Source organism: Gasterosteus aculeatus, chromosome 15 (genome assembly GCF_964276395.1).
Source record: "Gasterosteus aculeatus chromosome 15, fGasAcu3.hap1.1, whole genome shotgun sequence".
In the NCBI taxonomy this organism is placed as follows: domain Eukaryota; kingdom Metazoa; phylum Chordata; class Actinopteri; order Perciformes; family Gasterosteidae; genus Gasterosteus; species Gasterosteus aculeatus.
Window position 1 is genome coordinate 4,310,440 of NC_135703.1, and position 16,373 is coordinate 4,326,812.

Genomic DNA, 16,373 nt, shown 5'->3' on the forward strand with positions numbered 1-16,373 from the left:
GCCAAGCAGAGACGAGGCCCCCACACGCTCGCCGACATGCATGCTCATGCATGCAGGGGAAGAGTAAACTGCGCGCGGCGCCGGATCACACGCTTTGTAACGCAGGTAATTAACACGAGGTTGAACCTCACGCCGACAGCTCCGTTACATACACACAGGACAGGATCACGCACACAAATGTGCACACACGAGCGTGACAACAAGCATAAAGCACTCTGGCCGGGCCGAGTCTGGTTGCTTGCGTCCATGAAGCTCTGAGCAGCATATAGACATCTGTAATAACCGTGGCTGGCAGGAGAGACGCGATTACAGCGGCAATCAAAGGCGCCGCACACACACACACACACACACACACACACACACACATCTTCTCTGTTTCTTTTCATCGCAGACATAGACACACATTTCTTGGTCCGTCCTACAGCTCATATATAGCAGTAATATTGTGGCAGTGGCCGGATGGAAAGACGCACACATTCGGTTGAGGGCGTTTAAACACACTTTATAGTTTGTGCTTGTAATGCTAAATGCTAATGCTAAGAAACGGGCAACCGCAGGAGACACTTTGAATAATGGGATGATTCTGCTGTGGATTGAGGACTGCCAACAGAACTACGAGTGTTTGCGTTGCCGTCACGCACACCAACAAATCCTCCGAAGTCCGACCACAGAATTGTTCTTTAGAGAAACGGGGGGCAACCAGTCAGTAAACCAGACGGCACAGTAAGTAAGCCAGTTAGGCAGCGAGGGTCTGTAATGGCAGCACAAGGCCACCTCTGGACAATGAAAGTGGACTATATTGGAGTGGAGATTGGGGTCAGTCGTATACGGCACAGGCCAAGGAGAGGAAATGTGTGGAGAGGAGAGAGAGGACGACAATACAAACGAGAAATGAGTCACCCTTGATCTAGTGGACAAATGCTCACCCGTTCACTAAGGAGAAATAGTAGTTGTAGTAATAATAGTAATAGTTTGAGTTCAAGTTGAGTGGAACCAAATGTTGCAGTTCATGGCGTTTACAAATCCAGTCCTCTGTTGCATCAAAGAACACAATATATAAAGTAACTAGTGGACATGGACCGTATCGTACACAATGAGTGAACGATCATTTCCTCCCCTTTGTTAGTTCTGATCTATCTGCAATCCTAACAACTCAGTGTCTGTGTGTGTGTCTGTGTGTGTGTATGTATGTGCGCGCATATGTGAGTGATTTCAACACACGTAGCTGTTTCTGCATTCGCCTGTGAGCGCCGTGTGCAGCCGGCTAAGCCTTCTCCAAGACAATAGGAGGAGAAACTTTATCTTAATCTTTAAAAGGCGCTACGTGAAGTTTAATTCCAGCTGTGAAATGGGTTGTGTGTGTGTGTGTGTGTGTGTGTGTGTGTTTGTATCTTAGAATGAATTCCCAGATTTGTTCATGTCTGCATGTGTGTGTGTTGAAAGGACGGGTGTGTTATGAGAGTAGATTAATAACAGCACTGTAATCCCATCAGGAGAAGTCCCAAGGTGTGCATCATGCATAATAAACCTCCCATGGAGTTTAGACAAACACACACACACACACACACACACACACACACACACACACTTCCTGTCACTATAGCAACACTGGTGGTGTTGCGGCCCCCAACTTCAAAGTGGGATGTAATTTCAGCCTCCCGGCAGCCAGAGGGAGCCGTGGTGATGACAGAACCGTCTCCTTTCCGACGGCTCCTTCCCCCCTGCATCCTTCTTCGACTGCGTTCCGCTGCTGCATCCTTCCTCCCTCCCTCCCTCCTTCCCTCCCATCAATCAATCCCTTCCTCCCTCCCTCCTTCCTTCCCTCCCATCAATACATCCCTTCAACTCTCCCTCCATTCCCCGTCTAGCCTCACTGCTGGGAGGCCAGGCATCCAAAACCAGACACAAAAATAAACCCAGCAATGTTAGAAGTGCAGCAAGCTTAGGCAAAGGGGGAGTGAAATGGGAAAGGGAGAGAAGGGAGGTGGAGTTGAGCTGAAGAAAGAAAGTGGGAGGGAGATGGGGAGGAAAATGAAAAAGGAATGATGCAGAGTTTTACCTAATTGTTCCTTCCAAAGCAACTCTGTATTTCACTGTTACAATAGACAAGAAAAGAGAAAATGTACCAACTGTCACTCAACTCAAAATATGTTAGTTCAATCCACATTAACTAAACAAAGACAAAAAAATCCATTTAGATTATATTTATAATGGAAGGCGTAGTGCCTTTAGTATCTGGCATTAATAGGTGCTAAAATGAATATATATGATCTATATATCATGTATGCACTTGACTTGAGGAGAGACCTATTAGGTGTTCTGGAAGAAAATCTGAAGATGGTTTTATCAAAATAAAACTCAACATATTGAAATGAGTCCAGACTCGTCTTCCCATTTTACTACAACATGAGATGTAACACCACACAGTAAAATGTGGTGCGTCATGTTAATTTACTGATGTGCATCGAACATCAGGATACTGCAGCCTCAGCTTTCACTGAGCCACTGTGGACTGAATTTTTACACACACACAGACACACACACACACAGATGCATACTAATGTACACATATCAACACATGCACACTTATCTAAGCACACAGATCATCAACTTTAAATTTACATAATCCAATTATTTTGAAGATGTCAGAGGAGAATCCTGCTTGTCACTTAAATAAAGATCAGTGTGTGTGTGTGTGTGTGTGTGTGTGTGTGTGTGTGTGTGTGTGTGTGTGTGTGTGTGTGTGTGTGTGTGTGTGTGTGCATCTCTGGCCTCGGTCAGATGAAACAAGCTTTGACAAAAGCCACCAGCTAGAGAAGGAGAACGATTGGGCAAAGGATAAAAAAAAAAAAAAGAAAGCCGGAGAGGGGAAACATTTTTCTCCTTCTAGGGTCAGTCATCACTCCCTCTCCTCCTCTCCTCCCCCCTTTTCTACCCCCTCTGCCTCACCTCCTCTGTAGGAGAGGCGCCACTGGAAGCGGACTGGTGTTTTCTTAACCAAGTTCATCCCTCCCCATTTCCCCCTCCTCACTCTCAAATCACGACGGCTGTCACACACGCCGGCGGAGCCCCCCCCCCCCGTGTGGGTGGGTAAGTGTGGGACGGACTCCCCCAGTCTCCCCCCCTCTGCTGGGCTTCAGTCAGCCATGGTGGCGGGTGGATGGCTGTGCAGACGCTTGTCAACATGGAGGCCCCATGTTGGATCTTGCGGCCAACGGCCCGGCCTCCAACCAGGCGGCCATCTTTTCGTTCCAAGACATTGCCGACATTTAACCCGCTAACAGACTAAAAGCGCCTATTTAAAACAAGAGTGGCTGCTAATATGGTTTCACATGTGATCCCCTGTGAATTCTACAACAGAAACAGTGCTGAAGATGTGTTCAGATAAAGGGCCCCCGAAACGTTTAAACAGCGGATCACTTTCACCTTTATGTACGTGTGTGTCTTTTCCAGATCCTGCGGCCCCGGCTGAAACACGTGTTCCCGGCTCTTGAGCGTCAAACAACTACGCGGCCACACAAAACTGTGTGTGCGCGCTAAATGATTCATGAGTGGCAAACGAAAACAGGCCGCCACACAAGCGGAAAAATAGCCCGTCTGCATTTTAGATGAAGCCGGGGTCCGCTGACTCATGCCGTGTCATCGCATCTGGGTCTGCGGTCGGGGTGTGTGAGTGCAAACCATAGGGTAGAGTATGGCGTCTGGGGGGGGGGGGGGGGGGCACATAGGGTCTAGCAACAAATGAAGGGGCAATGGCTCAATCACTCAGTACAGCATTTACCCCCCTGTACCTCAGTCAGTGTGTTTACATGATGGTATAATTGGAATCTTTGCTTAGTCGGACTATGTTATCTTTTGGGGGGAAGTGCTATTATCCCAATATACATGGCAGTGAATAAATCGAATCATTGGCCGAAGGCATGTCCTATCTGATACGATAGGTGGCGCTGTTTTCATTACAACTAGTTGTGATACAGGCATTTCCGCTTGACCGCTTCACCACTACCAACAACAACAACATCAACATTACGAGAAAGATGGCGAACGGGGAGCAAGGTGAAGCTACATCCCTCTACTATCTTTGCATGATGTTAATAGGAGTACAGCGAATGGGAATGGCGCTATTGGCTGATTTGATAACGGAGAGAAGACGCCGTCGGGATCTCAAGCATGCGCAAAGACTCAAAGTCCAGTTCCTCCTCCGATTCACCGCTACATGCCGCAATAGTCGAACTATCAACTGGATCGGATCGAGTTATCCAGGGGTGTTAGTCGGATCGTAGTCGGACCGCACATAGTCGGACAAAGGTGTTTACATGACACAGAGAATTCGATTTCAGTCCGACTAAGCCGGTTATTCGAATCCATGTAACCACTGTGAACCCGGCTTCAGGGCAGCAGTCGTATTCTCAGAGCACTTAAAATATACGCTGATCCACGTTATGTAATCTTTTTGCATTTTCAACGCCGCAAACCAACATATTTGTCTTTCCAAGAGTGCCTCCGAGTTTTTCCTCCCCCATACATTAGCTCTCTCCCTTTCTCTCCTCCATCACTCCATCCCTTCCCTGTTCCTCTGCCTCCCTTCCTCCCCTCCCTGTGTGCACTAATGTGGAGGCTGAATCTTACCCTGCTGGATGACATTACTCTGCGCTGCCTGCTGGCCCGTCTGCCTGCCTGGGGACTCTAAAATAAAACACAACAGTGGGGAGAGCGCACACTGTAGAGGCAGCCTGACTGACATGCTCTGATAGAGCACACACACACACACACACACACACACACACACACACACACACACACGCACACTCGCTGTGTGAAAACGCCTCGCAGACGACAAAATGTGTATCAGAGTGTGCGATGTGAGTGTGGTTGTGGTGAGAGAGAGAGAGAGAGAGAGGGAGGGAGGGAGGGAGAGAGGGGGAGGGAAGCAGGCCTCTCCAGCTGTGCCCTGTCAATCATTGATGACCTAACACTTGGAATAACAGCAGAGAGGGCAAAGTGGACCCGGGAACCAGAGGGAAGAGGCAGCGAGGGGAGCGTGAGCGCTTCAAATTTTTCCTTTTTCCGCTGATAGGAAATAAGCCGAGGAGGGACAAACGTGCACCGACGTTTGTGTGCGAGTGTTTGTGTGCGTTTGTGTGCGAGTAGCCTGTCACCGGCGGAACCCCGGAGCTTGAATGCAACATCCTTCGCCCCTGAACAAGTGACAAAAAGATAACCACGTTTCACATCAGCGCTTCACGCCCTCTCTCCCTCTCTCTCCCTCTCACTCATTCATTGTCTTTCTCATTCCGCTCCTCCCCCCCCCCCCCCCTCCCTTCTCACCTCACCTCACCCTTCCACCCCCAGCTCTCTCTCTCTCTCTCTCCCTCCCTCTTTCCACATGGCTGCCCGTCCTCTCCCATGTCCCAGAGGATGGGAGGCTGTGCGGCAGCTTGGCAGGCTGTCAGGGGAGCACCAGAGAGCAGGGAACATGTAGTGACTGAAACGGGAGGGGGGGAGGTGGGGGTGGGGGGGGGGGGGGGGGGGTCAGTGGGCAAAACAGCCCGGGCTCCTCATCTCACTGCGGCGCTGGAAGAACTGGCTGGTTGGGGATGTTGGGCGGACGATGCAAAGGGGACAGAGAGGTAACACTAAGGTCACCACAACGTGTTGTCCAGCTCTGAGACCAACATCTCGCCTTCTTGGAGATACCAACTGTATTTACATTACAGAAAGTACAACCCCCCCCCCCAAAAAAACTGTGTTTCACCTTGACCGAACATTTCCATTTATGTACTTCTTTTGCAACTTTTCCCCCGTCGAGCCCCCGTTCATCTTCCCGATCGCTGTGGCTCCTGACTACACAGCAACTGCTAATGCTATGCTAACAAGCTAGCGCTGTGCACTGACTCCATATGTAAGACACAGACACTGTGCAGTGATGGGGGCCAGCTCCATCTCCAATACTTTACATTTTAAAAGACCCATGGGGCGCTGTGACTGTGCATTTGTGATAAGTTGTTTAAGTTATTCCCCTTTGGTCTCCCTTCAAAAATCCCGCCACATCACACAGCCGACTCGTCCCAAAACAACAACACGACAGTGTGCCCTCACCCCCCTCCCCCCCCCCCTCAACCCACCCCAACGGAGAGAAAGGGGAAAAAAAAATGACAGCGGCTTTAGATCTGACATCAAACGCCGCCGAGAGAGAGAGAGAGGGGGGGGGGGATAAAAAAAGGTTACATCTCTGCAGTGACAGCTTGCTGGAAGAGCCTGGCCAACAGCGAGCAAATTCTCTCCCCCATCTCCCTCCCTCCCTCCCTCTCTCCCCTCCTATCTATCCATCTCTCCTTCTCGCCGCCGATTAGGATCTCGCGTCGGGACGGGATGCGAAAAACACACGGAGAACCCCGAGGGGTAAATGTGCCAGGATTGAAGTGAATACGGGGGGGGGGGGGTGGATATCGGCCGTGGTTCAAATAGATCTCCGCCGCCGCCGCCCCCCTTCCTCCCCGCCTCCTCCTCCTCCTCGCCTCCTCCTTCCTCGTCTTGCTCTCTTGCTCCGGATTCACACGCTGATACATCAAGGCCACTCCTCATTATAGCGCCAGGGTGAAAAAAAAATAAACGCTTTCATGATGCTACTTTAGAGGGAAAAGAGGTAAAGAGTGTGGGAGAATGAAAATGAAAGAAAACAAGAGGAGGAAAAAAACAAGTGTCAAGATAAAAGCCGATGACATTTGTCACCAGCGTGTTTTACGGAGGAAAAAAGTGAGTAAAAAAGAAAAAAAAGATTGTGTAAAATGCAGATTCAACCTTCAGTGTGCGTTTCATGTGCTGATCAGATTCTATGGAAAACAGTATGGCTTGATTTCAGTTTGTCCACTTCATATTAGTTCACTCCACCAGTCCTGAGGCGTTTCCAAAAGTATCATTAACCGGCACACGCCTCGAGCAGCGGCAATATTTGCGACCATTTGCCAATGTTTTTATTCTTTTTATTCTATTCCTGAAGGTGCTCAGGAGCTGTGAGGGGAGAAATGATTTGTTTAGCCCCAAAAAACTGGAGCAACCCACAAACGTCTCCCCCCCCCCTCGCCGATCGGTCTCGTCACGCCACTTCTTCTCAATTAATCCTCCCGTCAACAAGATGAGCAATTTTCAGCTTGCCCGAATGCCGAATTAGCAAAGAAACTCTGCGTCCGTGCATAAGTTTTGGGGGCGTACGCGAGTGAGTCCGTGACGTCAGTCAAAAACACCGATTTGAAAGTCCGCGGGACAAAGAGGCGTGTCGCAGGGCTACGCGAGGACACTGATTGGATAGAAAAACATACAAACCGCATTCAAAGATGGGATGGGACACAGAAACAAATGTTCCAAATGTGTGTGTTGGTGTAAAGGACCCTCTCTCTCCCTCTCTCTCTCTCACACACACACACACACACATATGTGGCTCCTGAGGGCTCATCGTTGGGCAGCCGCTGCCGCTCACTCACCGGCAGACTGGACGGGCGGTCTTGGGCGACGCCGTCCTCATTGTTGGCCTTCCCAGAGTTCCCCGGGTCCGGACCCCTGGTGACGTAGGTCTCCTGCTGGGCCTCCTTCATAGAAAATCAGATAGAGAGAATGAACAATGCATGTAAAGTATTTATTTGACAGTATATTTCACATTAAACCATTGATGCTGCTAAAAGTGCTCCAGGTTGTTTGCCTAGGAAAGGTGGTAAGAATAATACATTTATGGTTTATACTCCAGGTTGTGTTTCCCGTTTGAAGTCCAGGCACACAGAGGAAATACTCGCACGCATGCTGTATCAAAAAAAACATGCAAACACGCAACCTGCACCCGGCAATCCACTCCAACCAAATCCCGGCCTAACGGCCAACTAATCCTGGAGAAAACACCACCACGAACTCACACGAACGCACAGCGACGCGCACACCCGGCTCCTATTGTTCCATCCAAGTCATTTTCTTCCCCGCTGTAATCACAGGCCTATCTATGTGTAAACCAATTTTCTCCCCATTGTCGGAGGTGTTGCCCTCTCCGTCTCCGTCCCCCCTCCCTGCCTCCGTATCTCCGCCTCCTTCCCTCCTCCTCCTCTTCGCGTTCGCCGCGGAGGTCGTTCCTCCGTCGCGTTGAGCGTCGCCGGGCACAATGGCGGCTTGTTAAGGAGCTCTGCGTGGAGGGATTAGTGATAACCGATCGGCGGGACAGGGCGAGGGAGGAAAAGACGCACACAGACGCGTGCTCGCGCGCACAGTGCTGTTTATGTTAAAACGCACTCGCGCACACACGGTCCATGCTCAAGTTTTTACTTTCGAAAAATCCATTTCTGCCCACAGTTTGATTTGTTATCTGTTGTGCGATTACACTGTAGTAGGTGGGCAATATCCCTGTCAGCGAGGTGATATCGTTTTATGGCGGAAGATTATCCTTCACAGCAAGAGAAGCATCATGTGAAATAGATCTATTATCGGGGCTTTAAATGTGTCAGAATTGGTGCTTCCAGGTTGAACGATAACAATTTGGCACTTGTGTGCGCTCTTTATGAAATCTGATGGAAGGTTTGCTGCACACTCTTTACAGTAGTTTGGAAGTTGCCGTCAACACATTTCCGTGCAGCATTAGCAGCTGTGCACATTTAGTGCATTCATTCGTCCGTTATTAAGAACAGGTCATTTCATCACCTTAACTGCCCTACAGTAGTCCCTTCTAATCCACATTCCAATTATTAGCCAATTAAATTACTGAAGCACTGATACTGAAAATATAAAACAACGTTATGTAGCCTAGCGTTTCCTGTCAATTATTCTATCTGTCTGACACTTACTCTGAATGCATTCTAATTATGAAGTGAACTTTTAACTCTGGCACTGGAACCTCAATTAATTTAGTGTCAACCTTTGTTATGACTGCAGCTTTCTCAGCTAACAGATGGAGAATGAAGGCCTGTCACTTCAGATCGTCCTGCTCTGACAGTTTGTCATGCTTTTGGTTGACACATGGATCAAAACATGAAGTGGAATATGTATATTAATTGTATATATATATTTCTCATTTCTATTTGCTGTGCTTGTCTGTGCTTCGTATGATTGAAGTGTGTTGTTGTGATGTTGCACAAAAGGGTTGTGTTTTCCATTAGACGTTAATGAATGAATGAATGAATAAATACGGAAGGATGCGTAACAACACCCCCCCTCCACGTTTAATGCCCCCGGCGGAAGGACGGACAAGGGGTCGGAGGAGGAGGAGGAGGAGGAGGAGGAGGAGGAGGGTGAGAAACGGAGGTGCGCAGTGGCTTTCTGATAGGTGGACACGTGTGTGTGTTGCGTGTGCTCGGATCGGCTCACACAGCGAAAAGAGAAGAGCGGCTGCTGACCCAAGTCCAATATTTACTCAGGCATGCGGGTCTGTGGTTGTGCGTGCGTGCGCGTGCGTGCGTGCACTCGAGGGGATTTCCATTTTAAGTGGGTCAAAGTGAGGTTAGCCTCATACTCCTGTTTACACTCACGTTCTTACATCATCACTGTCAACTGTAATGTGGGCAGAGAGGGTGGGGGAGACGGAAACGGAGCCTGGGAGACGGGGGGAGGAAGGGGGGGAGGGGGGGGGGGGCAGATGCTGAGGGAGAAGTGCAGACGGCGAGATGCAAAGGAGATGGAGAAAGGAGGAAAAAAAAGGGAGGGAGGGAGTGGAGACGAGGGGAGGGGGAAACAACAGTGTGAGAAAAAAAACAAAAAGCGAGCGCGGGAGAACATCAGAGTGCTGCGAGTGCATCCTTTCATTTGAGGGATTTTTTTTTTCTCCCATCCATTGTCTCACAATCCCATTTCCCAGCTAATTTAGAAGCTTCTAAAATACACTCCACTCCATACCTTAAGCCCTAGGCCGCGGCTAATCCTGTCTTCACACACACACACACACACGCGCACGCTCATTCGTCCTCCGTGCTTTTCAAAAGACTTCTTCTTGGCACGGTGGAAACGAATGAAGGATATCGAAGGCGAGCGTTTGAAGTACACGGGGGAACGCGGGGAATCAAACAGTGAGCTAAATGCTATCAGACAGCTGTGTGGAGAGGCGGTGTAATATTAGATCTGATTGAATAGATGGCTGCTGAACGTGGTGTAATATATAGAGCCGGAGAGGCCGCATGAGGGACGCAAATCAATATTGCAGCGGCGCGTTAATCCCAGCCACTCGGAGGGGGGGGCAGGGGGGGGATTTTGGGAGGGTGATGACTCACAGAACAGTCGCCTGGGCTCGTGACGTAACGGAGCCTGGTTACGGGGGTCCCGGCAAGGAAACAAGAGGTCAAAGGTCAATAGCTCCTGGAGCTCGCTTTGCCTTTTTTTGGGGGAGGGGGACTCACGCCGAAATTCAAAATGTCGCCTCCTGGGTCTGTTGGCACTGCACAGTCGCTTTGCGCGCTTGGGTTGGATTGCCCCCGGAGAAAAAGCGAGCGAGGAAACTGTCACGACAGCGAGCGAGCGCGTTCGACGCCGCAACTCGACACAACAGAAAGCAGCGGGAGGGAGCAGATTTTCTCTGACATCCGTCTCCATCTCTCCTTTCTTTTTCTTTTTTTACGGCAAAGAAACGTTGCGTGATAGTTCAAACTATACTTAACGGCGTTACGTTTGAAAATACTGTGCTTGCTTTTTAATCCCTTTACACAGAACCTTTGTCCGCTTCGGGCTCCGTTGCTTTCATCAACTTTGTGTGCAGATGTCAGTGTTTCCGTCACGGACTCTCTAGACGTCTTATATTAACATCTTTTCTGTTCTTACCTTTTTGTCATTACATGTATTTTTTCTCTCCTCCCCTCAACATCAGGTCTCTTGAATGCTCCCTCACTCATTCGCCCCCCCGCCTCTCCCCCCCCCCCTGCTCTTCCGCTGTGTCCATCCGCTGCTCATTAATCTCTTGCTTTCTCCACGCCTCTCCCGTCTCTCGCACTCCGTCCCCGTTTTTTTGTCTTTTTTATACATCACTCTTCTTCTTTCCTCAGCACCCAACCACCTCCACCCCCCCCTCCTCCCCTTTTCCTCATGACTACCAAATGAATTAGTGCCCCCCCCCGCCCCCCCCTTTTCCCCCCCTGCACTTTGGCAGATGCACATCTCCACAAAATCGGACGCTAATGCCATTAATATTCATTAAAAATTAAGCTTAATTGTGTGTCTTTAGGAAGGAGGCCTGTAATCCCCCCCCCCCCCCCCCCCCTACACCCCTGCTCCCCCCAAGAGCACCACCTAACCACACACACGTGAATCCCAGTTCTTTTGACCACCACCCTCGGCCACGTCGACCAAAGGACGTTGGGTCCTTTGGACTCACACACGAGGAACAAAAGACAAGGTGGAACGACGAGGAAAGGATGTAAGGAAGTGTTTCCTTTACCTTAAACACACATCAGGCAGAGCTGATGGTGTTTGAGACGGAGGGGGGGTGGGGGCACATACATATTCAAATCCCCCTCTTTCACACTCGCGTCGGTTCACACTTGCGCACAACAATCAGACCGACTGAACCATAATTAAGGCAACAATCAGCGGTGAGAACGAGCGGCGCCGCGCTCTGGAAAACGGGACAAATCAGCGCCTGGTTGCGATTGGCTCGTCTTTCATGTTTTCCCCGACGCTTACATCTTTTGATCCATTGCGGAGTATTTTGGAAAACATTGCCGCTGCATTCTGATTATGTCAGACGCGCTGTAAATGCATCAGAGGGCAGAGTTTCGTCTCGAGCAACTGCCTCTTAAAAGTGTGTTGGTTCCACGCCGTGTAAATCAAGGCCACTTATTCCAGAGTGCGGCCTGCGATTATCATCAGGGGGAAAGGTGACCATTAGCATGGAAACAGCTACTACATCGCATATGCATCCGCCGCCGAGCCTGTGTGTGCCTAGATACCTGTGACCTGTGTCAGTGTGTGTGTGTGTGTGTGTGTGTGCGCGTCCAGCCTATCTTAATAGGGCCATTTGTAGCAGGACCTGTTCTAGTGCTGTGTCCTTCAGATTGGATTCTATCTCAGCAATCCCCCCTGACCTTTAGCACAAAGAGACTACAAGAGAGGACACACACCTTCACAGCGCCAGCACACACACACACACACACAAGAAGCCCTCTTGGCCATATTAAGAGACATACACACAAAACATCATGTGCACATGGCGAGACAAGCCGTCCCTCAGGGATGATGTCACATGTAGCTGCCAGGCCTTTCATTCATTGCGTTCCTCTACGCGAGCTAATCAACAAACAAAAAAAGAGCTCTCTTTGTACCGTCTTCCCTTCACACACTCTTCGCACGTCCCCCGTCGTCGTAGTCGCCGCCGCCGCCGCCGCCCCACACACACACCCGCCTATTCACTTCAATTGCTTTGGCTCGCGGTTGAAAAGGACATCCACCCAAACTGGCGAACGCCCACATGACTTTTGCTAAAGCGCGAAGGAACAATAGCGGCGTGCGTGTTGGGGAGCTCGATCTCGACATTTTTCTTTTTCTTTGGGGGGGGGGGTGTTTTCTCTTTCTCTCTCCGTCTGTGAAGTCGGTATCCAGGAACAAATGTAGCGGCGTTTCCTAACAAATAGCAGCTAAATTAGGCCCCTGGGGTGCAGTGCCGCTAACTACCGGCCTTCTTTCTTTCTATTTTTTTTCTGAGCCATTATGATTTGTCCTAACCGTTCCAAAAACACCTCTTCCCTTCTCGTTCATTTGCATTTGAATTGCAGGCCGGCTGTACAAAAACAAACATAAATCAAAAAAGAAAAAAAAATGAAGGAGAAGAAAAAAATAAAAAAACTGGCGGATTCTAGTCGAGCAATTAGCGAGTGTCAGTCAACGTGAAGGTAAAAAACACACTGAATTAAAAACATTGTCTCAAACACACTCGCACACACTAAACCGAGCCGACGTACACAGCATACTTTTTTTTTTTTTTTTTCCTTTCAATTTTATCATTTAGTTTTCGCCGGAAAACTCATCAAGCTTAAGTGCTCGTCAGCGGCAGCCAATCGGAGCGCGGCAGGCTCAGGGTTGCCGTGGCGATACGCGGGGACATTTAGAGGACTCCGATAAACTCTGCCATTTAAAAGGTTATGACAATTAACGCGGCTCTCCGCAAATTACCACTGCCAGACCTTTACCCGTGGACGTTTCTCTCTCCCTCTTATCACCCCGCACCCGGCGTCGCTCTCTCTCGCTCAGCCCTTCATTTCCGTGGCTCGTTCTCCCCCCCTCCTCCATCCCTCCCTCCCTCCATCCTCCCTCCATCACTCTTTCCGTCTACCCTGTTACAGCCAGCAGCAATTTTATTATCCTGTTAATTAACAGAATTCTTCACTTAATATTCAAATGGTGACCAATTAATGACATTGAACTTTGGAGGCCCCACCCACCCACACACACGCGCTATGACCCCCCTCTACGCCCACACCCCCACACCCACCCACACACCTTCCCCTCCACTCTCACCTCATGCTATTCTCTCTCACTCTCACACGCTCGCCTCCCTGCCTCTCATTTCCTCCGACGTGTCCTCGCCACTTCCCCTCCGTCCCTCCGACTTGTCCACAAGGTGAGCTCCCATTTCCTCGGTAGAGAGTGTGTGTGTGTGTGTGTGTGTGTGTGTGTGTGTGTGTGTGTGTGCGCATTAGAGGGCAACCACGGAGATTGAGGCAGCAGAGTAAGTGTACAGCAGGCAGGGTGGGGTGGGTGGTGGGGTGGTGGTAATAATGCCAGGGGTGCAGGACACAGAAAGGCTCCACGGCCTTTTAATTAACCTGGTGTGACTAAAAGCGAGGCCGGGGGAGGGTGGGGGAAAAGGGCCTGCCGCTTCGGGCGGGTGGGGGCGGGTGGGGGCGGGAGGGGCGACAGACAGGACATCGGAAATGACACACTGGATGCGTTTTCTTTCTGGAAAGAACAAAAAAAAAGCAAAAATCCAGAGCTTTCAATTGTATTAAATCAGCAAGGACCTTTAAAGTCAACGTTGTCCTCAAATGAATCACTGGAAAATTAATTAAAAAGCACAATTCCGTAACAGCTTGGAAGATTTAATCTACAAAGGAAGTTGGTGCGATGTGTTGAAAAGCTGCGGAACCGCCGCTAAACGGAGCGTTTAGTGCGATTGTCTTGATTCGCAGTCCGAAAGCTCAAAACTCAAGGCCCCCCCCCCCCCCCGTGCCTCCTCCAATCGGCGGTGAGCTCCTCCACGCCACAGCGCGGCTCCCCGGGGCCTCCTCCTACACAGGAAGAGGAAATAGTTGAGGCCAATAGAGGAAACGGCCCGGCGGGGATCAGTTTCCCGCAGGAGGCGAGCGGACGGACGGGAGGGTTTCTGCCACTGGGAGTAAACGTCACAGTCAAATCACTGAAACTCTACCACACACACACACACACACACACACACACACCAAACAACACTCGCTGTGCGTTTGCTTCCACAAGGCGAGAACACATTCTGCGTTTCACCCAATACGGCAAAAAGAGAAGCTCTGAACTCGTGTGATTACAACTGTCGTTTTCCTTTTTTTATTATGAGGCATAAAAAGACAATAACGTGACATCATTGATTTCATCTGTTATGTGTTGAGTGAAATATGGCCGGAAAGCGAAAAGGCAGCTATTTCCTCTTTTTAAGTGTTTTGTCTCACGCTGTAATTGAAGCCAACAATCAGACCAAACGCATGAGGGTTATGATATTTATAGTGTTAAATGATACTTCCTTATGGTTTCTTTCCAAACGCATGAATCTTTTTCTATTGCGATTCCGACGGCGCTACGCCCTTCATTCCACGGCCTTTGGTGGAAAGTGACATTTTAGTATACAAACCAGGTATTGTGCGAGGTCAAAAGGCCTTTTCAATCAATTCCTAATGATTCTGAGAACTGAGAAAATAATATTTGACGGCCTCCAACACAAACAACACAAAACACACAATCAAAACACCCACGTTTATATTCTTCAAAACACACTTCTCCCCTGACGCGATATCACATTGATATTTTGCGCCGTGAGCCCCGATGTCTCAGAAATGTCTTTTCAGCCGCCTCTCCTCCTCGCAATCAGAGGAGGTCACCGCAGTGCAGCGGACTCAAAGAAAGATGGCATTTTCACTTTGATTTGTTACCAAACCAGCTAATGGCGCTTGGTTGGAGAGCAAATTCTGGGTCACAGGCTGCTGGAATGGTTCCATCAGCTGGAGGATTTCCTCTGGCCGGGGTTAATGGGAGTGGAGTGGAGTGGGGGGGCGGGAGGGGGGGGGGGGGGCACTGTGGAGAGTGCTGGAAGAACTGAAATAAAGAACTTTTCAGCTTGGATTTCTCAGAGTAATAAAGGGTCAAAAACACAATGACGTCCTAATCTGCTGTACGCTGGCTGTTGTGTGTCTGCGTGTGTGTGTGCGTGCGTGTGTGTAATCTGTGCCGTGTGGCTCACATCACGTCTCATTTCAGCCCGGAAACACAGACAAAGGTCACCGTTTGACCTTTTCACAGCACAGAATTGTCGGTTAATAGTGTACACGCAGACACACACAGACACACTTATGAAATAAATCACGCAAAGACACACAGAACAGAAACATTAAAGCAATACACATCGCTGAGTTAAGAGCACGCCAAATACTACTACAATTTATTGGAAATTGGCCGACGTTTCCGTGTTAGTTTCATTTCCAAACATGTTCACTCCACATGATCCTGAATCACAGACACGGACCTGTTGACGGAGGTTTTTCCTCGTGTTTTCTGGTTTTCTTTCCCTCTAGAACTCCTCTCTCACTCAATCAATGAACAATTGACTTTGTCTTAATGCCACCGCACAGGCTGGTTTTTATTAGGAGAAAAACATCATTTTTTAATGATCGATATTGTGTATTTTCAGTAATTCCTTGAAAACAAAAGAGCGATTGCTCGGGCCTGGATCCTGCAATTGTTTCACAAAAAGGACTTGGTATATATAGCGAGTGCAAAGTGCACTGACGTGGATGCCTAAAACACACCTGTGCCTCAGGTGATCTGGCCCTGCACCATCTATTCATTTACATCCACACAAAGTCCGTAATCGGTCGTCTGGACGGCTGGTTGGAAGGACGTTCCTCTCACTGTACGTGTGCATTAATGACCCGGTTCCTCATGTGGACGGGGAACCGCGGAGCTTATTAGTCCGGAGAGACGGATTTCAGTCCGTCCACGGTGCGATTGTCTGCGCGCTGCTGTTCCGTCGCCTGCGGCGTCGCGTGCAGATCCGACACACAAGGGCGGGCTTTTTCCTGGCCGAAGGGGCTTTTATGCAGCGCTAACAAGCATCTTAGCTGATTGAAACAACCCCCCCGCCTCCCGCCTTCCTCCTCAAAGAAGCATTCAGGCTTCACAAA

At 49.5% G+C, this 16,373-nt stretch overlaps 1 protein-coding gene across 2 annotated transcripts in view; it reads right to left on the reverse strand.

Annotated features, from left to right (window-relative positions):
- Window positions 1-16,373, reverse strand: part of arid1b (AT-rich interactive domain 1B) — a 132,813-nt gene that overhangs the window by 80,230 nt on the left and 36,210 nt on the right. For both annotated transcript variants that reach the window (XM_078089494.1, XM_078089493.1), the window contains exon 4: window positions 7,482-7,586. In XM_078089494.1, coding sequence (XP_077945620.1) covers window positions 7,482-7,586 — 105 coding nt within the window. The remainder of the gene's footprint in view (window positions 1-7,481; window positions 7,587-16,373) is intronic.